This window comes from Chironomus tepperi, unplaced genomic scaffold (genome assembly GCF_022539635.2).
Source record: "Chironomus tepperi strain 1889 unplaced genomic scaffold, CSIRO-AGI_Ctep_v1 contig_74, whole genome shotgun sequence".
NCBI lineage: Eukaryota > Metazoa > Arthropoda > Insecta > Diptera > Chironomidae > Chironomus > Chironomus tepperi.
In genome coordinates, this window is record NW_027226196.1 from 1456376 (window position 1) to 1479150 (window position 22775).

A 22775-nucleotide genomic window follows, 5' to 3' on the forward strand; every position below is an offset into this window, starting at 1 on the left:
AGGCATAAAAATAGAAAATTCGTTAGGAAAATATAATTATTCTTTATTTCAGCTTTGATAATTTATTCAAGATGTCAATTCCTGTGATTTTGATATGTAAATATGCTATCAGTTCATGAGGATATGCTATAGAAAAACACTCAGCTACAATTTTCTCGGTGTTGCTCTTTGATTTTTCAATTACCTCATTCAGTTTCACACATGCAAATCTGTAAGTAAAATATTTTGTTTTTTAACGGTTGCTTGAAATTCAAAAATTCTTTCAATAAATCATTGAGTTCATTTCATTTCAGTTCAAAATTTAAATTTAAGAAAACCGTTGTAAATTTTGAATTCTCATAAATCTGACAAAGCTTACCCAACTTCGTCGCAATCACCACCATCCTCTTCTTTAGCATCGATTGGCTCACTGACAATTAAAAACTTTATTGGTGAGTTTGATTTCTTGTCGACCATTGCCTTAAAATGCTTAAAATCTTTGTCTTGTGGATTAATGTCAAATTTCCTTGTCATATTATAAATTATAGAATCTCCAGACTTTTTTGGCTTTGGAAGTGATTGTGTTTCTAGCAGGTAGCCTTTGTAATTCATAAATGTATATTCAACATACAGGAAGTTTGCATCATCGTCATCCAGTAATGCTGAATTCTCACAAAGCTCTAATTTAATTATTTCAATTTCGATCGAATGTGTGCTGTGCTTTAACAGGAGCTTCTCATCGTCGATGTGATCAAGAACAAGTTGAGGAATTTTTTGACTTGATGTCGAAGATGTTGAGTTTCTAGACGAATTGCTACGTTGGATGTATTCTTCTAATGATTCATTGTCTGACTGTATACGGATCTCTCTCTGACTAGGTCTGTAATCGTTTAACTTAAGTTTTGGATGTTCTTGACATGAACTATTTGATAGTGATGAGATCCGTGGTGAATAAATCGGAGAAATCATTTTAGTATCCACACTCAGCCTTACACGTTTCATTGTTGATAATTTTGTGGATTTATTAGTTCCAAAAATGTCACTCAAGATTATGTTCTTTGCACGTTCAATGGATGTTTCTATTTTCGTTTGGCGAATTGTTTCACTTCCTTTATGCTGTGAATATCAAATAAAATTAACTCATTAATTTCACTTCCAGTAATAATCACAAAGTAAGTCGAAGAAAACTCTCAACACACATAGCAAAAGTCCTTGACCATTAGAAACTTTATTCTTAACAATTTAGCGAGCAAATCGTTTACAGACATAAGAAGACATAAATGAATGCACTAAGTTACTTAACTACCTATGACACAGAAATCCACACTACTTTTGATAATAATTGTTAGTTGGAAAAAATAACTACATTTACATTAAAAATTAATTTTCGGAATTAAGCAGATACTCGTAATCCTCTTCATCCTCTATCAATTCACTGACACCATCCGCATCACTCACCTGATCTATCGAAAATGTCTTTGGATCGAATTCGTCTTCACCTTCGTCCTTTGAAACTGTAATTAAAAGAAATTAAATTGTTAACGGTTTCTTGGAATTTGAATTTTAACGGTTTCTCAAATTTTAAAATTTGCATAGTTTTAAAATCCGTTAAAACAATGTTGATCAACAAAAAGTGTAATAATCATGCTTACTTGACTGAGAAAACATTTCAGCAAATCCCTTCTTGTTAGGAGAGTCAGGAGGAATTGTTGGAACATCTTGAGAATTTATCGTACTTGTGTAATGCTCTTCAGTTTGCTTTGATGCCTCTGACGTGGTCGGTTCAATAATCTTTGGAATGATTTTTTCAGGCGATTCTGGGCGTTTATCATCATTTATAATAACTGGAGGAATAGTCAAGTTGGACGGAGTTGAGGACTTTCTGCGTGAATTTATGGACGATGTTGGCGATTTTTCTGGTGAAACCATTTCAAGTGATCTTTGTCTAATGACTTGTTCACAAATGTCATGTATCTTTTGAGCTTCTGCTGCACAACTTGGCATCATTGCTTCTGTATCTCGAATTATTGGTGTTGGCAATTTGAGTGTTTCGTTGATTTGCTGAAGTTGATGGATATTTTCACTTTCAAGATTTTTCATGCGATCTTCAAGCTTCTTATTTTTGTTAATTAAAGTGTCATTTTCAGATTTCAAGCCTTCAAGTTTTACAACCAATTCGTCATTTTCTTTTTGTAAGTCTTTCATTTTTCTCAATAGTTCTTCTTGGGAATGTTCAATTGAAGCCCGATCTTCTCTTTCCTTTTCTAATTCTCTTTCACGCTCGTTCAATGTATCAGCCATTTCAGACATTCTCTTTTTGTAGTTGACTACTTCGTCAGCAATTGTGGCATATTTCTCATATTGCATTGCAATTTCAGCCTTTTCCTTTTCTAACGAAGATATTTGCTCCATTAGTTCCTCAATCATCTTCTGAGATGCTTCTAAATCATGAGACTGTGCCTCATATCTCTTGAATTTATTCCTTTCTTTTTCCAGAGCTTCCGCTAACTTTTCTGTGAATTAAATTTTCCGTTAAAAATTAATTTAAATTTAAAACCTTACAAATGTTGAAATTTTGAAGAACAATTGTAAGGTTTACAAACATTTAAAAATAATTTTACCGTTTTCAGCTGTATTTTCATCCAATTTCTTTTTGTATCGCGTTTCCATTTCCCTCAATTCAACTTGAAGCTCTTTAATTTTCTTATTTAATTCCGCAATCTCAACGCTCGTTTCTAGTTCCATTTGCATTTTCTTTCCATTTAATTTATCCTTTAATTCCGTTATTTGTATCTCCAATTGCGCATTCGTTTCCTTTTCCAAATCACTTAATTCTTGAAGCTTGTTAAATTCCTCTGTCAATCTTTCAATTTCATCCTGCATATCCCTTATTTTATTCGAATCAGGCTGAAAAGGAAAACATAAAAATAATAATAATTATTAATAAATTTGACAGCACTGCTATTTTCCCAATAAACAGGTTGAAATTTTCTCACATTCTTGACGCCGGAATTTTCAGTACTTTTTCCACTCATGGTTTCTTGCAAGGACATTTCGCTATGTAGAAATTGAAATTTTATTGATCAAACAGGTGAGAAAAAAAATGAAAATGAAAATTCAAGAAATTTTCACAAAGTCACCTTTTAAATTTCGATAGATTTGGGGTGGAATTTCTCAAATTTTCGTCCATCGATTTTCTTGGAATTGCAGACGATGATGCTGGTCGATTACCACGGCCTCTAAAAAATTCTTCAGCTTCAAGTATTTCATTATTTTCATCCATGAACAGGAACTCTCGGGACTTGTATCGGCTGTTTTCTTTAGTAAGCCGAAGTAATTTTGTGGTAAGTATTTTAATTTTCTCTTTTTGGACATTATTTTCACGTTTTAGGTCATAATTTTCATCAATTAGTCGTAGATACTTATCCTCTAGTTCCCTGCGTGTCAACTTTCGAACTAACAAATGTTGCATAATCAGCCCTAATTTAAATAAATATTCCTATGAGTCATAAAGTTTGGATTAATTTTTTTTATCAACTTCCTGTACCTTTCTGTTGAATAGGAACTTTAAAGCTACTACAATACGGTGATTGTAGCCTGTAATCCATTTTTCCTTAATTTGATTCCAATTATGACACAATTTTTAGTCACTCATATTAAAATCACAAATTTACGTCTAATCACTTTCAAGAATAATTTAAAAATGAATGAAAAATCGGAAACAATTTGTTTACTAACGGTTACTTAGTTACGGTCGTCGTTAAGTATATAAACAACATGTGATTGCAGTGTTGGCCATCATGATATGCATGCAATTATATTAAAACCATTCAAATGTTGTACACTTGGAAAATAATTTGTATGGTTCTGGAATTCAAATGTCCTAAAAGCCGTTATTTTCTAATAAACTTTTAAGCATATCTGTAAAAAGTCAGATTTAGGTATACAAGCATTTAAGCACATTTGACAAATTTTATTTGTAATAAAAGTACTTTCTATTCCTATAAATAATATGACTAAAAGCTTTTTAAGCAATTCTGCACCATTTTTCACTCAACTTCCAAAGCCACAATGCCATTTTATCATCCTTAGCCTGATCAGCTACTTCAGCTTTTTTACAATCCGCAAAATATTCGCCGGAAACTTTTTCTAAACTTGGATCTAGAGCACAATATAAAGTTGTTTGAGCTCCATGATAAGGATTTTTTGAGAACATCCATAAGAACGGCCAAACGATGATTTTTCCAAAGAATGAATTGACTATTCCCATGTGACGCATTAATTCCGTATCGACTATGCCAGGATGTAAAGCATTTGCAGTGACATTTGTTCCTTCTAATCTTTTAGCTAGTTCTCTTGTAAATAAGACGTTGCACAACTTTGACATTTCATAAACTTTCTTTGGATCATAAGAATTTTCACTATTAAAATCACCAGTATTAATTTCTCCTCTTGTATGTGCTATGCTTGATACAGTTACAATTCGTGATGGTGATGATGCTTTTAAATAATCTAATAATAAATGTGTAAGTAGAAAATGTCCCAAATGATTTGTTCCAATTTGCATTTCAAATCCTTCATTTGTTACTAGTTTTGGACATCTCATAACACCGGCATTGTTTATAAGTACATCCAGTCTGCTTTGTTCAGCTTTAAAACGTTTAACGAAATTTTTAATTGAACTAAAACTCGTCAGATCCAGCTCACGACAATAGACATTCTTGTTTCTTGAACTTAAAATAATTTCTTTCCTTGCTTCCTCACATTTTGATAAGCTTCTACAAGCCATATAAACGGTTCCTTTCCTTTTTGCTAGATCTCTTGCTGTTTCTTTTCCAATTCCTGTATTTGCACCAGTCACAATAAATACTTTTCCTTCTTGACTTATTGGATTCTTATAGACTTCGCCTTGCAGTGAATCTCTAAAAATAATAGAAAAGTGATAATTATAAGCAGTGTTGGTAACTGGATATTCGCTTTGATACTGGATATTTCCTATAAGACAGATATGTCAATATAACTATTTCTATATGTTAAAATAGCGTTGTCTGATTGAGATATAACAATAGGCTGTACATTCTATGATCATGGTCAAGCATAGACATCAAGTAAACAACACTGATGATAAGGTTAAATAATCGAGTAAATATTGAAAATGCCATTTAGAGTGCGTTTACTGACTGAATTATATGACCTACTTAATGACTTTTTGCCGCTTTTCACTCACAATCTAATAATTATTAATTTACATCGTGTTCTTCACAATAAATGTAATTAAATTGATAAAAAATATTTTAATTTAACTTACTTTATAATAAATGCTATTCCAAAGCTTGTAGCTATTGCTGACGGCCACAATATTGACGGTCTCTTTAAGATTGCGAAGAATGATCCACGTGCCATATTTATTACTGTATTATTAACTATATTAAATGATTTTAGAAATTCTGTGATGAAAACTTTTCAATGTTGTTGTCCAATAAGCTGCAAATTTTCCGAATTGAGTATAACGGTCAAAAATGATTTGAAATCAGTATAGGTGGTCCTCGTTTTGAAAAATTGACTCAAAATAAATGAATTTCCATCTATGTTTAAATTATTCAAAGTAAAGTCACCCTTCAGAAGAAAAAGTTCAAAAAATCGCGAGATATTTAAAATCTCGCAGACAGAGTAATTGATTAGTTTATTAAATAAACTGTTCGGACATACTGTCAAGCTAGTGGCTAGGAAATAATAAAAGATTGTGTGTTTTCAAGACATTTAAAGGTATAAAATAAAATTGAAATTTTCTCATCCAAAAAAAAAATCGATAAAAAATCCAATCCAAAAATTGTGACTTAAAATTTTGTTAAATCCAGTGATAAAACATTAAATTGTTATCAAAAAAGGTGTGCCTTTCATATATGATTCGGTGATTAATTTAACATTGAAGAACATCCATGAAAAGTTTTCGAGGTCAAAAAATTCAATTTCGTTGAAGGAAATGTACTTTAATTAAAGAAATAACAAAACAAAGTAGACAGGAAAATGTGCTGTGTCTGCGTTTCATTACCAACTTTCAATCATTTTGTAAACGAAAGTAAATTGTCTTTTTTAATTCAATATGACAAAAGCGCGCAATGTTCCTCAAAGGTCATTGGATATAATGGTTTATATACTTTTCTACACAGCACATACATAGGCCTTAGATAATATAAAATGTAATACGTAAGGAAACAAAAAAACGTATAGAAAATGAAAAGAATCGTGTATCAAGCACGGTATGAAAAAATTCCTCAAACATTTTTTTCGATTTTTTCTCTTGTATACAGGGTTATTGGCAGGCATATAGTCTGTGTGTCTATGCTAGAGATAAATATGTGTGGATTTAATAGCTAGAGCTAATTATGGATTACAGTCACAGACAACATTTTATTGACAGATTCATATGGATCTTCGACCAGGTCGAATATTGTCTGTGCCTACAAAAAAAGACATCAACCCTGTTTTATATACAATATGAGTGTCTGTGAATTATCTGTATATTTCTATTATAAATATAACTCTATTGCCCACACTTTTCAGTTGCATTTTGTTTGGCTGAAAGTTGCAAGTGTTTGCAATTTTTTTTATTTCTTTTCATAATCGTAGTCTATAACGTATCAAAACTGTCTCAACATTTTCCGTATTGGATGTTCAAAAAAGTCATTTCAAGACTACTTTTTGTGAGTAAATGAACACGAGTGTGTGAGGATTTTAAAAAGAATGTAAAAAAATAATCATAATCAATTTTATTGAAAGTGAGCGTGACGTGATAAAGCACGATACTAAGTCTGTGTTGTTAGTTCACATAACATTGACTTTTAAATGTTGACTTTTTAGTTAGATTTTTTTTTTTATTTTCCTACTTGAGAACATATTTTTAGACAGTCGAATGAAAAAAAAAAACAAATATTTCTACTCTCTTTCTGTGCTGATTTAAAATAGAACAAGGCGACAAGGCAAAAAAAAAAAAGATAAGTTCGACTGTAAACAGGTTGCACTAAGCAATAAGAAATTGAGGCTCATTTATTGTTTATTGTTATGCATTATTAGTTCATGTCGGATCCATTTTTTTTGTAATTGCTATGAAACAAAAAAAAAAAGTTATGCAAAAGCATAAAATGCTAATAACTTTCATTACCATCATTATTGCCGTAGAAACGATCATACGAAAAAAGATAAATTAGCGAATACGATGGCAGGTTTCGCGAATCAGGCTGCCTTGCGAAGTCATTACGAAGATTTGATTGACTCAACAGAAAATGACATTTCGGAAGGTCTCAAAAATGCGATGTCGTGGTTCAAACAGGTGTTAAATTCATACTAACTATCTACTATGTATATATGTCCTTGCCTAAAAATGCACTTTTCAGTTTTGTTTAATTCACATGATATATTTTATGAATGTAGCACGTAATGTCTTATGTACAAACTTTTTCTTTTCAATCTATTAGATATATTTGTTCGTTTGGTGTACCTATAAGCACAAAATAGTATAAAATGCTTTCAATTGCGATCGACAGAAGCGTATTTTCAATGCTAAGGAACTACAAAATAAAAGCTTAAACAGCCAACAGCAATAATATAACGGCCAAAAAATATTTGAAAAGTAACGGTCATATTTTTTTTGATTTTTATGTTTATTTTTGAACTTTAGTCACTGATTTAAATCACAAAGTAGCTTTAAGCACGCTAGGTCTATATTGTTTTGTTCCTGCCGTACAAAGTGCGGACAGTAAAGTCTCTTTCATTTTTGGGAAAATGCGCTGAATTAATGTATCGATTAAATATTATACTTTTTGTATGCAGCTCAGGTCACAATTTTATGTATCATTTATGCCTTATTTATCGTGCCTATTTCTCGGTTTCCACTCACGAAAAATAGCCAACTTTCACTAAATCGGTAAACACATAATTTGTTCTTCTTTTTCGTATGCTGTATTTTTTGTATTATTTCTCTTATTTCTCAAGATTATTAAGGCGAATTATGACAATAAATGTACATACTGTATACACAAAAAATATAAAATGAAATTATAGACTCAAGTATGCATGAGATTAAACAATAGCATGACTAAATTAAATGACTAAAGTAAAACTTTTCTTTTTATTAAATTGGATAATTTTCAGGCATCAGCAGAGGTTAAAGAAGCAGGCAAACGTGCTGTCGTACAAATTCAGACGAAAAATCCAAATTTAATTCCTGTCGTATCACCGGAAAAAATTCCCGGACCACAATTTCTCAAAACATTGCTCAAACCAATTAGTCCATCAAGAAATCAAGACGCGTCAACATCTTATGGATCAACATCAAATATGGGCGCGATGAGTACAATGAGTCAATCTGATAATGAAAATGGAATTCATGATCAAGCAAAAAAGTTAACAATATTACATTACAACGATGTTTATAATATAGACCAACAAGTTAAATCTGGTGCAATTGGAGGAGCTGCACGCTTTACAACAGCAATTCATACATTTGATCATCTTAATCCTCTCGTTTTATTCAGCGGTGATGCATTCAATCCATCAATGCTTTCGACATTTACGCAAGGTGAACAAATGATTCCCGTATTAAATAAAGTTGGAACTGCATGTGCCGTATTTGGTAATCATGATTTCGATCATGGCTTAGACGTTCTACAAAAATGGGTTGAAAAAACCAATTTTCCATGGTTAATGTCAAATGTAATCGATAACGAGACTGGTCGACCGCTTGGAAATGGAAAGATAAGCCACATATTGAATCATGATGGTTTAAAAGTCGGTTTAATGGGTTTGGTTGAGAAGGAATGGCTAGATACGTTACCAAATATTGATCCGAATGAAGTAACATATATTGACTATGTCAAAGCTGGAAATCAACTTGCAGACGATCTTCTTAAAGAAGGATGTGATATAATTATAGCATTAACTCATATGCGTACACCGAATGATTTAAATTTAGCACAAAATTGTCAAAAATTGGATCTCATTTTAGGAGGACATGATCATGTGTATGAAATAGTAAAAGTCAATCATCTTAATGTTATTAAATCAGGTACTGATTTTCGTCAATTCTCAAAAATTACACTAAAAAAGTCGTTAGTGAACGACGAAATGCAATTAGATGTAGATATTGAAAAGATTGACGTAACAGAGTCATTTGAGGAAGACATTGAATTAAAAGCGGAATTGAGTCATTATAGTGAAATGATTGAATCAAAAATGGGAATGGTTTTAGGAAATTTCTCTTGTTCATTGGATGCACGATTTGCAAAAATACGAACGAGCGAGACGAATTTAGGAAACTTTATTTGTGACATTGCGCTTGCTTCGACAGCTGCCGATATTTGTATGATTAATAGTGGAACTTTTAGAAGTGACCAAATCCATGAAGCCGGTCCATTTACAATGAAAGATTTAGTCTCAATTGTTCCCATGCAGGATCCTTTAATTGTTATTGAAGTAACTGGTCAGATTTTATATGAAGCACTTGAGAATGCTGTCTCAGCGTATCCAAAATTAGAAGGAAGATTTCCACAAGTTTCAGGAATTTCGTTCACATTTAATCCTGATCGAGCACCTGGAACACGCGTTGAGCCGAGATTAGTAAGAATTGGAGATGAGTGGCTGGATTTAAATGAAAAATATACTCTATGTGTTAAAGCTTACATGCACTCAGGATGTGATGGCTATACAATGTTTAAAAACTGTCCAGTTATAATGGATGAAGATTCATGCCCTGAACTAGGTGAGCAAACAATTTTGTTTTGTTTTGCGGTTACACATATGCGGTTTTGTAATAATCAGTTTGTTTATTTTACTGATTATGTAAACAATTGCCACTTTGTCAATGCGATAAAATAATAACTGCATTGCAATGTAAGCATTTGAATAGAATGAAATTAGCTGGAATGAATCATTTCATCTTCTTTCAGTTCATTTCAATCCGATTCAGTTCATTTGAATTTTTGAAAACCGTTAAAATTTGAATTTCTTTAAACCGTTAATTTGTAAAATTTAATTAATTCATGTTTTATTATGTATTTTAGGGCTAGCAATACAAAATCACTTTAAAGCAATCGATCTTAAAATGGGTAGAACTGGAAAGCACTCAAAACATCGTCAAAGTTTAGTAACACTGTCTCGCAGACATAGTATGGTACAGATGTTAGAGAATCTCGAGCTTGATGGACCAAATCCAGTCAGAATTCATCATCCACCAACTAATCATCCTTTGCCTCCACCAATCTCAACAAGTGCAAGGGTAAGACTAAAGTTGCTGTTTGACTGATCAGAAATTTAATATATATTTTTTAAATTCCATAATTAGATGTTAAGACGTGCTTCCCTAGATGACTTGGAACAATCATCATGTCAGTTAGCTCCCACAATACAACATCGAATAGTTTTGGTACAAAATGAGGATCACTTAAAGCAAATGCTATTGAGACGTGAAGCAATGGAAAAAACCACCGAGGTTATCAACGAGATGGATGAGAATAGCCCAACACAATAAGCTAGGAAATGACAAACATAATAATAAAAAAAGAGAAAACATGAACATGTTAATCTTAATGAAGCAAATATTATATTAAATAAATATATATTTTAGTGTTTAAAAAAATCAGAATGTCGACATTCCTGTGCTGAGGAAGAAAGATGATATTAACCGATCCAAGATGAATGACATTATATAAATTTAAAAAAAAAATATTTTTTTGAGCTTTATTAGCAAGTAAAAAAAAGAAATCTGACTTTATGTTTTTCGTTGAGTGAGATAATGTTTAGGTTTTATGATGAAAAATTTTATTATGATAAACTTTACAAAAAGAACATCAATCGAGTTGTTTTATTCTTGTTGTGGAATTTAATTAATTAAAAAAAAAGTTTAAATTATATCGGTGGTACTATATACTATAAACTATGTCATATGAGAGTAAAAAACTAGAGCTTATAAGCTTGTTAATTAAATTATTAAACAAAAAGATTGAGAAACGAACAAAAAATTGATAGGAATGAAGCCTTTTTTGATCACTGAAAATAAATTATTGCACTTTAACTTAACTCATGTTGTGTATTTTACTTTGTACTACATATGCATGCACTATGATATCATGCAAATATCGTGGCATTGAACTTGAATGTGAAAGAAAAAGTTTAAATTTTCGCAACTCTGGATAACGGTTTATTTGAAAATTGACAGTTCGAAGGGAAAATCACTTGCACAAAAAACAATCCAGAGTCAATGAAGAGATCCAACACTTTCTTACTTGCAGTGGAAAAATTTAATTATTTTAGGAATTCTCCAATTTCTCCCATGAAAACGTCTTTATTCTATTAGTTAAGTACATAAGTGAGAAATTGGGAGTTGTTGAAAGTCAGTGAATTGAGTAGACGTAGAAATTAGTGCTTAAAAACACGTTAATTAAATTTTCACTAGTTTTCTTATAAGAAAATTCCTTTACACTGCAATTTTAATTAATTCTCTGATAAGAATCGTAAGTAAACATCGTCAACTTGTGCAATATTAGTGTAGTGATCTCTCTCGTAGAGATTTATTTGTTTTTCTGGATGTTGAAAAAAAGAATTACTTAATCTCACTGGATCTTTGAAATCGAAAAAAAAAGGAATTGCAAAAAAATCGATAAACATTAATAATACAATATTGATAATAAATATATAAAATAAAAAATTTCTATTTCTTCATTGCAGTACTCTTGTTGGCACTGCTAATCGTGAATGTTTGAAAATACACCTGTTTTTGGGTGCAATATCTATTTGTGCTGCTTGCCCATACATTTTTCTTGATTGATGCCAAAGTAACAGAAAAGAAAAATAAAATAAAATACGAAAGAAATACGAAGAAGAAGGTAGAGAAAGACGAGAAAAACAGTGAGAAGCCAATTATCTGACTGACTGGGTGAGATATAAAGATCGAAAAGTAGAAGAAAACAGAGGTTTTACTATCAATAATGATGAGCAATGAGGCAATGGAGTATGAACAAGCTCGGAATTTGACGTTACTCTTCTTCCTTGAACGCTTAATTGATAAAAATGAGCCACGCACGCTGCACGACTTATCATGTCAATTTGGAGCGCCAGGATTTACAAAAGAAATGCGACAAATTGCAGGCGGCAGTCAATCAGGTATGAAACTATTTCCACATATTGTTACTATTTTGAAGTTTTTTTTTTTCTTTTTGTTGCATAATTCACATTTAATATTTATAATTCATATTTTAATTAGGCTGAGTTAAAACAGTTCAAATTGTTTGCAAAAGACGATTCATAATGTTATTGTTTTTATCATAAATTATACACACAATTGAAGCCTATTATTTGCTTTAAATTGATTGTGTGAAGACTATTTAGTTAAATCACATATGACATGTCAATATCAAGTCACAAAAAGTCTTATGTGTGAGAAAACAGACGAAGAACTACTCTAATACCTCATTTGCATATTTTTTTCTTTCTTTGTTCAATGAATTCATACATTTGTGTATATTTTGCGATATAAATGTGAAAAACATCTTTTAAAGAAATATTTAATATTAAAAAAATGGTTCCGAGTAGCACGTGATTGCTTTTTAGTCATATTTAGAGCAGTCATGCATCAAAAAAATTAATTTTAACCGTAACGGAATTAGAATATTCAAAAACAAACGGTTTTCTGAATTTCAAATTTTTGCATATTTTTTAAAAACCAATAATCCGTTAAATTTTTAATTTCCATATTAATGAAATATTTTATGATTACGTGCTGCTCGGTCGTTTATCTGATGTGTTGGTGAAAATTACTATTATTATTATTTCTTTTGTAGGATTGAAGAAATTTCTAATGCAATACCCAGCACTTTTTCAAGTCGATGGAGAATATGTAAATGTTAATAATTATCAGCATCGAGAGGAGGGTAATGTTGCTGGTCGAAAGGATTATATTCAAGAAGCGAGAGAATATTTTTCGCATAAATTATTGCAATATGGAGTCGGTACAGAAGTTCCAATTAAATCACTTCTCGGCCATCGATCGCAAGCATCGCCACAAGTTAGACATATCAGTGGACAGCACATTAAGGAATTTACAGATTTTCTTGCTAAACATCCTGACATTTTTCATCTCACGGAAGATCATGTTGTTTTAATTAATTATGATTCGGCGACTGTAATTCCTGCAACAGAAAAGCTCCATCTACCTCAACCAACGATTGATGTCAAGAATACACAACAGATACTAGACTTTTTTGCTCAATGCATTGAAATAAAAGGGCCGATTTTGGTTGATCAATTATTTCATCTAGTTACATCAAATTTTCCACAAGAACATTGGTATAAGATCTTTAAAACGCCAAATGATCTAACGACATTCTTAAAACTATTCTCCGATTGCTTCCACATTCAATCAAATCTAGTCACACTTCTTCAAAAGCCAAAAATAAATGAGAATCATTTACAACATGCGCAAAAAGTTTTATATAAAAACAACATAAATCAAATTTCCTCGCCCAAAATCGGTGATTTTAAGCTTAATGAACCGATATCAAATACAATGATTATGGGTAGTACAGGCAGTATACAGAATAAGAATTGTAAATCTGGATCGCCTAGTTTGAATTATGATGAAGGTAGTCTCAGCAATGGACGTAATTCCACAAATGATCTTCCATCAATAGGATTGCCACAATCATTTCATGAAATACGATTGGAGAATTTATGCAGTCGAAATTGTCCTACGAAATTTACATATTCCCAAAATACTCAATATCAGCCAGAAATGCAGCAGCATCAACAACAACAGCAATCTGTTGTAATTCCAACTAAAGTAGACCGAAATGATCGAGATAGGAGAATAAATTTAACACTTAAGCAAAGAATAAGCAATTTAGTAACAAAGACATTAGCTGAGAATGAGGAGAAGGATAAGAGGACAATAAATGTCTTACAACCGGTCAACAATGGCAATTTATCATCTTCAAATTCATCATCAACCAATACGAGTCCAGTACATTCGCGTAATTATTTCATGGGTGATACATGGAAGATTAAAGTCCTTCAAAATACTCGTGTCATAACAACAATAAAGGAATCGCTTTTTGTATGTGAAGCAATTAAAAAGTCAGCACCAAATGATGACTGTGTGATTATCTCATTTGATTGTGAAGGTGTTAATTTGGGAGTTAAGGGTCAATTGACAATTATTGAGATTGGCACGATTCGTGGAGAGGCATTTATATTTGATCTACAGCAATGTCCACAACTCATAGCTGATGGTGGCCTTAAATCAATTTTGGAGGATGAAAATATCATTAAAATCATCCATGATTGCCGAAATGATTCATATAATCTGTATACTCAATATAATGTACTTTTAAGAAATGTCTTCGATACTCAGGTACGAATTTTCGATTTTATTTACTTTATTAATTATTAATAACATTGTGTTAATTATAATTTTAGAGTGCGCATGCTGTATTGCAATATCAAGAGACGGGCAAGCAAGTTTACAAAGTGAAAAATGTCTCGCTAAATACGCTCTGTGAGATGTATAATGCACCACCAAATCCCATGAAGGATCAGCTCAAAAACATTTACAAACGAGATCCTAAATATTGGTCTCGTAGACCACTTGCACGAGATATGCTTCTTTATGCAGCTAGTGATGTTTTAGTGCTGATTAATGAGCAACTATTTCGAACAATGTCATCGTAAGATATTTTATACTTTTTTACTTCTTTTTGTGCATTTTTCATTTTCATTGATATGCCGTTATTATTTTGTTTGTGCTGAGCAGTGGTCAGTGGCTGCGACTCACCTAGATTTCTATTAATCTATCATTTCATTTTCTCTATTTTTTTCTTCGAAAATTATTGATTTCCTAACGGTTTAAAAAATAACGGCTTTTTCATTTTCAAGTGAACTGGAATGAAATGATTCATTGCGAATTACTGAATAGATTATTTTTTAACGAATTTTTAAAATTCAAACGAAACTGAAAAATGCACTTTAAATAATTATTGTCCGTTGACCTTTCCAGTTAAATACTTAGTAATTTTGTTTATTTCTCGTACAGGGCAATAAAACAAGAAAACATGAGTCTCTTCTCAGAACTTTGTACAGAACAGATTTACATGTTAATACGACCGAATGACGTGAAGATGAAAAAGAAGCAACGTAAAATTAGTACGGAAGTTTTTGATTTAAAACAGAAGTTACAGACGACGAACAAAAATATTGTGCTGAGTAATCGAGAGATTCGATTGCTTAGATACCTTGACTTGACTGAGGATGAGAAAGAGAAACTAAAGGGATCTGTGAAGGTAGCTAAAAAATTGGAAAAACTCGAAAGCATTGGACAGGATAGAAATTATTCAGATTCTGACGATGAAGGGGATAATAATGAATTAGAATATCAAAGTTTGGACTCAGTTCCATCAGACAATTCACTTCCATCATTAAACACATTCTCACCTAAAAACAGTGAGCCGCCAAGTTTGTTGGAATCAATGCATTTAATGAATGAATTAATCAACAATAAAGCGATGGATCAAGCAATAAAGATTGATAAATTGGAAGCACTGTTGTCAGTTGCTGCATCATTACCAGATCAAATTGGAATCGAAAGCGGCATTAATGATGATGGTGGTTTAGTGATGAAAGATACTCTTTCAATTGGGTAAGCATACTTAAATAATATGTTTATTTTGACAGTCAATTGACACTTGACTATTATTTTCATTCATAGATCAAATCGATCAAGCGCAACAGATATAACAAAATTAAATAATTCACTACAAGCATACATTGATAGTCCAACACCCTCATCATGTTCAATAATATCGACAAGTCATGGCATGAAGAAAGAAATCGCATGTCAAACATTGTCAACAGGTGATATTGTAATTACGAAGATATTTTTTGAAGAGGATAAGCAGAATATGGACAAGACACTCATTTCATCACCGAAACGAGAAAAGTGAAAGCTTAAAGAATTTATTGCTTCAAAGTTTTTATTTTTATTTTCTATACAAACTTATTTCATTTCATATTTCCCCTTCAAACACTGACGTATAGACTTTAATTATATCAATATTTTAATAATCTGGCTCAAAAAACATTATAATGTTCAACGAAAAGTATTTCAACTTCCCCAAAAAAACTTTTAAGGCAACAAACTAAATGGAAATAAGCAAGTTTTTTTATTACTCGTGAAATTTTGTAAGGAAACAAAAAGTTAATTGAAGTATTTTTGATGTGAAAGTTAGTTTTTAATGAAAAAATTTCATCGAATTAAGAGAAAAGTTAACAACTGAATTAAATATGAAATAAAAAAGTTAAGAGTGATTATGTTTGGCAATTATGAGAGTTGTGCTCTCAATAAATTTACATTTAGGACCGCTTTATGGAAATTAGTATAACGTCGATTGAAGTAATCGGCAGAAGGGCATTTTTTGTGCATTCAATGAGACATACGGAAAATGAAAAATTAACGGTCAGATGAATTTTGAAAATTTTAACGAATTTTTTTGTTGAAAATTTAACGAAATAATTTTTGAATTAAAAATGACGGTTAATTTGACGCTTGTGTCTTATTGAATGCTGAAAAATGCACTAGAATTAATTAGACTTTTTGCTATATTAGAAAGCTTCTTTCTGAATAAACTGTAGACTATTCGGTGCTATTGCTTTTGAAGTATTTTAAATTATACACAAAATTATGATCATCATATCTAAAAAAACCCTTTTTCTTTACTTTTTATGTTGATAAATTATGTAAATTATATGCCATATTCATATTATGTAGTTTAGTAATTGTGTTATGAAGAAAATATACAAGCAACAAAATTTTTAATTCCCAACAGCAATAATTAACTACTAAACTTAGATTAGAAAAATATATCAAAAATGAAAGCCTTAAAAACTTTTAATCTTCCCAACTTATTTCTTATTGCATGGACCATAGATATCAAGTAATTAATATACATAATAAAAAAAAGTATTGGAATCCTATAACGCAATTTTAGTGCCTTTTATACACACTTTTTGATAGATGAAAAGCTTTTTCGAAATAAAAGTAGCTCAAAAAAAAATTATGAAAAGCTTTTCGGAAAATTAAAATCTTTTTAATTTAACTACATTTTCGCATAAATTTTTTTTTGTAGATCTGTCATTTTTAATGCCATTGAAATGGGTTTTTTTGGTTTAATTTTATTTTTTATTTTATTTAAATACCATTAACTTGTTAATTTATTTAACTAATTCATCAACACTTTTTCATTTTGTTCCTTCTTGGAAAGTTTCAAAAGAAAAGAAAAATTAGTTAGAGGAAAATCCATCACATATCATTTATCTTTATTAAAACAACCAATTTTCATTAATTAATTGCAATTAATAATTGCTCACAATTTGATATTTAAAACAATTGTAGATCGAAGACTTAAAAAAACTAAAAAAAATAATTAAATAAAAAAAAACTTGAAATAAACGGACAAAATTTTTTTGAATTTTATTCTTTGAATTGTCCATGAAAAAATAATTTGCAGGATTATCCAACGTCAATAAAGATTTTTTTACTCAAAAAGCGCGCGTTAAGGACGAAAGCCAACAAAAAGCCATAATTAAGTGTTTTTAAGCATATAAGTAGTAGATTTACGCAATAAGTATTCAAAAACTTCCGACAAAATGGAAAACAATGAAGACAGCAAGCACATTAATTTAAAAGTCGTAGGACAAGATAAATCCACACTGAATTTCAAGGTTCTAAAAAGTGCACCTTTAAAGAAATTAATGAATGTATATTGTGACCGATTGGGATTAAACCGTCGTGAATTGAGATTTTTATATGATGGATCACGTATTCAAGACAACGATACACCATTATCCTTTGAAATGGAAGATGGAGGCGAAATTGATGTCGAAAAAGAAGCTGACGGTGGATGTTTTTAATTAACTTTATTTTATTATCATGTAAACTTATGATAACTACATTTTTAATAACTTCTGTAAACTTAACTTAATATAATTTCTTTAAAAGATTGATTTCTGAAGCATAATTACGATTTTAAGCAGATTCATCCTGTAATAAATAAAGGACTAATATCACTTTTAAAATTTTCATTCTCTTAATTTAATTAATCGGTTTTTAATATTTTCAGGATGTATTATGAATCAAAAAAAAAATTTAACGGTCAGTTTATTTTTAAACTTTATCTTTTTTTTTTTTGCAATTTTCAATCAAAACGTGCTTTTTAAACAAATTATTAAATTTATTTATTTCTGTGGATTTAAATATAAATAGCAATATTAAACAATGCCTAAAGACAACAGTAACAAAAGTATTCGCATCAAAATGCGACTGAACGGACCAAAAACCTCTGAATATGAATTCAAATTTCGGCAACATTCATCATTTCAAAAAATCACAAACATTTTCTGTGAATGTTTAGATTTATGCTTAAAGGATGTCGAATTCTTGTACGAAGGAAAGCATGTCCATGAAAATGACACATTAACATCACTTGACATAAAAGATGGAGAAACAATTGAAGTTATGAAGACTCAAACGTAAGTTGCAGCATAAAGTTACTGGATGTTAATTATTAATTGTTATTTCTATAGACAAAAAGTTGATATTCCTGAGGATAACAATTATATCAAGCTTAAAGTAATGGTATCAGCTACTTCGGCAATTGAGTTCAAGACATCACGTAACGATCCACTTAAAAAGCTAATGCACGTATTTTGTGATCGTAAGAATCTCTCTAGACGCAATACTGGCTTCCTTTATGATGAAGTTCGTATCAAGGATGACGACACTCCAAAGTCTTTGGATATGGAAGATGGTGATACAATTGAGATCGTGAATATGGCTGGGTGAGTAACAAACTCTTCAGAATCAGAATTACTTATCTTCATCATACACACTAAGTTTACGGGTTCTATAAAAGTGTATGCCTCATTATACGTAATTAGAATCTAGAAAATTAATTAATTTGAATTTCATTTAAAAGCCCACCCAAATGCACCCCAAAGAAAGCATTTGCTGTAACATTTGCAGAAATAGAGTCGAAACTTAAAAATTGAGTCGTAGCATTACTCATCATATCACTTTAATGACGTACTTAATGTATTCTAAGTATTTGAAGTTATGTTAATGCAATAAAAAATAAATTAAACTCGTGTTTATAAAGTAACACAAAAATCAACAATTTCGAGTTATTTCCAAAAATAGACCTGTTATATGCAGTCATAACAAAACATGTCATTCCAAAGATTCTCAAACCTTCTAATTTCATACACAATCACGCCATTCATAATTATGCCGAAATTCAAAAATACCGCAAAGAATTTTCGAGTCAAGAATTTTCATTTAATTAAAATTAACAATCTAGTCAGGCAGCATTTACATTTTAAATGATGCAAAACAGGCTGGAATCTCATCGAAGAAAATCACTTCATCTGACAAGCCTCCAATATTCGTTAAACTTGTTTTATTATTTTATAAACAACACGATGATTTGGATTGGAGAATTGAGGAATGACGTCTACCAAAAGTTATGGATTTTCGGACATATACAAACTAGACGAGGTCTTTGACTGACATGTCTAAGGGATTTTAAAATAAATACATTTTCTAAGATGTCACATAATTCCTGTTAAATTTGACGTCATAGGCAAATGACCCTATAGAACGATTAAATAAAGCATCACAGAATGATCTGCAGAATTGTTCAATGAATGTAAGCTTGCCTTATCACAAAACAGACCGATTAAAGTACTCAAGCATTTAATCATCCTATAAATGCGATCATTAATTAACAATTTGTAATTCAACCAGAACTAAATGCACTTGTTCCTTATCAAAGAAGGAACAAAAAATTCTTAATGTCCCTTAATTAAGTCAATTTCAATTCCAAAAATATTCAGATTCTTCGTTTGCTTGGCATTCACACATTTATTGTTCTGGTCGGTCGCTCACATGATATTATTGATATTTTTTTATCACCAGCCATCATCAAACCAAAATCAAGTTTTCATCTTGTTTGAGTATTTAAGTCTAATAATTATGAATTTCTATAGTCAGTCGGAAATATAACGTGAAACAATTAACAACTGAAAAAAGAAAGGGTGCTGGATATAGTTTTAATAATTTTGGAAGTGATAATAGTGAAGTGATTAATTATATTGTGCAGTGAAAATGTACGCAAAGGCAAAATTAAAGGATGTGGAAGATTATGCTGGAAGTCCTGTAAGTATCAAATGCAATTTCTGTGCTATTAACATACTTTGAAACAAGTTCCGCAATCGTCTTTAATTTGTTATTGTGCATGTGCATTGATTTAATGTTGTGAAATTCCAATAAATTGTCCTATTAATCAAGTTATCAATCAACATGCACAAGATTAATAAAAACAGCAGCAATAATAATAATGTATTCATATGAGGCTGTAATTACTTGCAATATTAAATCAGCTGCTGATGTGATTTTATTTTTATTTTGTAGCCAAAGTTGAAGGAAGGAGGATCATACATTATGGAGTCTCAGTCACTTGAAAATGCTGCAAAGACAGTTGTAAGTTAGATACATATTCAGCATAGCAACAATATATTAACATGGTGTAATTAATTATTATAGATTATATTCTCACCAACGGACCCAAATTCAGCTGGAAACTTGGCAAAAATGCTGAAAATCTTTGATGTCTTTAACATTGACCTGTCTCATATTGAGTCTCGATCATCAACGCGTGTTCCAGGTATTTATTTTTCCTCTTCCTATATTGTTGATTATCTTTCGTGCATATATGCATAATTAAGTTTATATTTTTATGTGATAAGCATGCTTGTTTACTGCGTCTTTATTTTCCTCAAATTCAAATGACTTTGATCACAATAACATTAGGGGTCATTCACTCATGACGACTATAATTTTATTGTCGAGAGAAGCTACTCACAACTTCATCTAAAATTCTTGATTCTTTCTTGGAATTTTCTATAGACGTCACTTGTGAATGACTCCATATGATAATCATAATAAACATTTAATGACACACAGGTTATGAATTCATGGTGGAATGCGATGCACGAAACAATCCACAGCTTCATGATGCATTGGAAATATTGAAAGATAAATGCACATATTTTCAAGTCATTTCGCGTGCATATAATGATGATGAGAAGCTCGAAGATGATGTTGTGCCTTGGTTTCCAAGACGTATTCGTGAATTGGATCGATTTGCTAATCAAATATTGTCATATGGAGCTGAGTTGAATGCTGATCATCCAGGTTTTACCGATCCTGTTTATCGGGAAAGACGCAAATATTTTGCGGATATTGCTTATAATTATAAGCATGGCCAACAGGTTTAGATATATGCAAATTTGCAAATAATATTTTTGTAAATTCTAATTTGAAATTCTAATTTTGTTTTGTAGCTTCCACATGTTGTATATACAGATGAAGAAATCAAAACATGGGGTGTTGTGTTTAAGAAGCTTACACAATTATATCCAACTCATGCTTGCCGAGAACATAACCACGTGTTTCCTTTACTTATTGAGAATTGTGGATATCGTGAAGATAACATTCCACAACTTGAAGATGTTTCAAACTTTTTAAAAGATTCTACAGGCTTTTCATTACGTCCTGTTGCTGGATTATTGTCATCAAGAGATTTCTTAGCTGGACTAGCTTTTCGTGTCTTTCATTCAACCCAATACATTCGTCATCCATCTAAGCCTTTATATACACCTGAACCCGATGTTATTCACGAATTGATGGGACATGCTCCACTTTTTGCTGATCCTGCATTCGCAACATTTTCACAACAAATTGGACTTGCTTCACTTGGTGCACCGGATGATGTAATTGAGAAACTTGCTACTTGCTTCTGGTTTACAGTAGAGTATGGATTGTGTCGTCAGAACGGCGAATTGAAAGCCTACGGTGCCGGTTTACTGTCAAGTTACGGTGAACTTGAATACTGCTTGACTGATAAACCACAAATAAAGGAATTTGAACCCGAAATAACAGGTTTACAAAAATATCCAATTACTGAGTACCAGCCATTATATTTTGTAGCTGAAAGCTTCGACAGTGCAATCGAGAAAATGATGTAAATATTATTCAGATTTCAACTAAGTAATTCTCATAAATTAATGCAATTTATTTTATAGCAAATATGCCGACTTAATCAAGCGTCCATTTGGTGTTAGATACAATGCTTATACTCAAACGATTGAGGTTCTTGACAGCAAGCATCAGCTTGAGAACTTGCTTAACAATATAAATATGGAAGTTCACATTTTACATAACGCTTTGAGGAAATTGTAAATTCAGATCTGATTTCTACACGCGCTTAGATCGTAAAAACATGTTTACTCCATATGATTAATCAATTAATATTAAGATTATTGTGTGAGATTAACTTTCTATGTATAACTATTTTAATTTGATGATTCACTTTTATCTTGTTGAACGGAAATAAAGCTATTAAGTACATTTGGATATAATTTCGCTACTTACCTGTAGCGCTGATCAAGTTTTCGTTATTTGTTAAATTTGAATAGTTTTGCATCTTTAAAATAATATGATGCGAAAAATTCAAATTTTAAAAATACGTTGGCAACTGAAAATGATAGGGAAGCAGGAAAAAGAAGAAAATTGTTCAGTTCACCAGAGTTTTCCATATTTTTCTTGAGTTTATTGATGTCTTTTATTCTTTATGTACATTATGTATCTTTTTATACTCTTATTAATTTGCACTCCTTACACAATTAACAATTTTTCA

General features: G+C 31.0%; 6 protein-coding genes across 8 annotated transcripts; 4 read left to right on the plus strand and 2 right to left on the minus strand.

Moving 5' to 3' along the window:
* Positions 1 to 22: 22 nt before the first annotated feature.
* LOC139085632 (flagellar attachment zone protein 1-like) lies at positions 23 to 3657 on the minus strand. The gene is made up of 8 exons (XM_070633725.1): positions 3527 to 3657; positions 3120 to 3459; positions 2976 to 3036; positions 2601 to 2886; positions 1632 to 2492; positions 1438 to 1493; positions 359 to 1095; positions 23 to 209 (listed from the first exon to the last, which is right to left on the minus strand). Exons 1-8 carry the CDS (start codon positions 3585 to 3587, stop codon positions 44 to 46), a joined length of 2568 nt encoding a protein of 855 aa, XP_070489826.1. The 5' UTR covers positions 3588 to 3657; the 3' UTR covers positions 23 to 43.
* Positions 3658 to 3937: 280 nt separating this feature from the next.
* LOC139085581 (retinol dehydrogenase 12-like) lies at positions 3938 to 5462 on the minus strand. Its single transcript, XM_070633667.1, has 2 exons — positions 5288 to 5462; positions 3938 to 4901 (listed from the first exon to the last, which is right to left on the minus strand). Exons 1-2 carry the CDS (start codon positions 5380 to 5382, stop codon positions 4007 to 4009), a joined length of 990 nt encoding a protein of 329 aa, XP_070489768.1. The 5' UTR covers positions 5383 to 5462; the 3' UTR covers positions 3938 to 4006.
* A 131-nt stretch (positions 5463 to 5593) lies between these two features.
* On the plus strand, positions 5594 to 11052 carry LOC139101048 (mannosylglucosyl-3-phosphoglycerate phosphatase). 3 transcript variants are annotated; one of them, XM_070653906.1, is made up of 5 exons: positions 5594 to 5745; positions 7159 to 7309; positions 8131 to 9736; positions 10038 to 10252; positions 10319 to 11052. In XM_070653906.1, exons 2-5 carry the CDS (start codon positions 7196 to 7198, stop codon positions 10502 to 10504), a joined length of 2121 nt encoding a protein of 706 aa, XP_070510007.1. In that variant the 5' UTR covers positions 5594 to 5745; positions 7159 to 7195; the 3' UTR covers positions 10505 to 11052. The 3 variants fall into 3 exon arrangements, with proteins under 3 accessions (XP_070510007.1, XP_070510010.1, XP_070510009.1); XM_070653909.1 differs by lacking the exon at positions 7159 to 7309; XM_070653908.1 differs by lacking the exons at positions 5594 to 5745; positions 7159 to 7309 and adding an exon at positions 5963 to 6683.
* Positions 11053 to 11223: 171 nt separating this feature from the next.
* Positions 11224 to 17479, plus strand: egl (Egl_like_exo domain-containing protein). The gene is made up of 6 exons (XM_070653905.1): positions 11224 to 11486; positions 11701 to 12135; positions 12813 to 14380; positions 14446 to 14693; positions 15059 to 15661; positions 15731 to 17479. The coding sequence occupies exons 2-6, from the start codon at positions 11961 to 11963 to the stop codon at positions 15963 to 15965; spliced, it is 2829 nt and encodes a 942-aa protein (XP_070510006.1). The 5' UTR covers positions 11224 to 11486; positions 11701 to 11960; the 3' UTR covers positions 15966 to 17479.
* A 744-nt stretch (positions 17480 to 18223) lies between these two features.
* On the plus strand, positions 18224 to 19514 carry LOC139085611 (uncharacterized). The gene is made up of 3 exons (XM_070633698.1): positions 18224 to 18549; positions 18604 to 18858; positions 18996 to 19514. Exons 1-3 carry the CDS (start codon positions 18296 to 18298, stop codon positions 19066 to 19068), a joined length of 582 nt encoding a protein of 193 aa, XP_070489799.1. The 5' UTR covers positions 18224 to 18295; the 3' UTR covers positions 19069 to 19514.
* Positions 19515 to 20059: 545 nt separating this feature from the next.
* Positions 20060 to 22608, plus strand: Hn (phenylalanine hydroxylase). The gene is made up of 6 exons (XM_070653994.1): positions 20060 to 20233; positions 20489 to 20557; positions 20621 to 20741; positions 21041 to 21348; positions 21421 to 22100; positions 22162 to 22608. The coding sequence occupies exons 1-6, from the start codon at positions 20183 to 20185 to the stop codon at positions 22316 to 22318; spliced, it is 1386 nt and encodes a 461-aa protein (XP_070510095.1). The 5' UTR covers positions 20060 to 20182; the 3' UTR covers positions 22319 to 22608.
* The last annotated feature ends 167 nt before the right edge of the window (positions 22609 to 22775 follow it).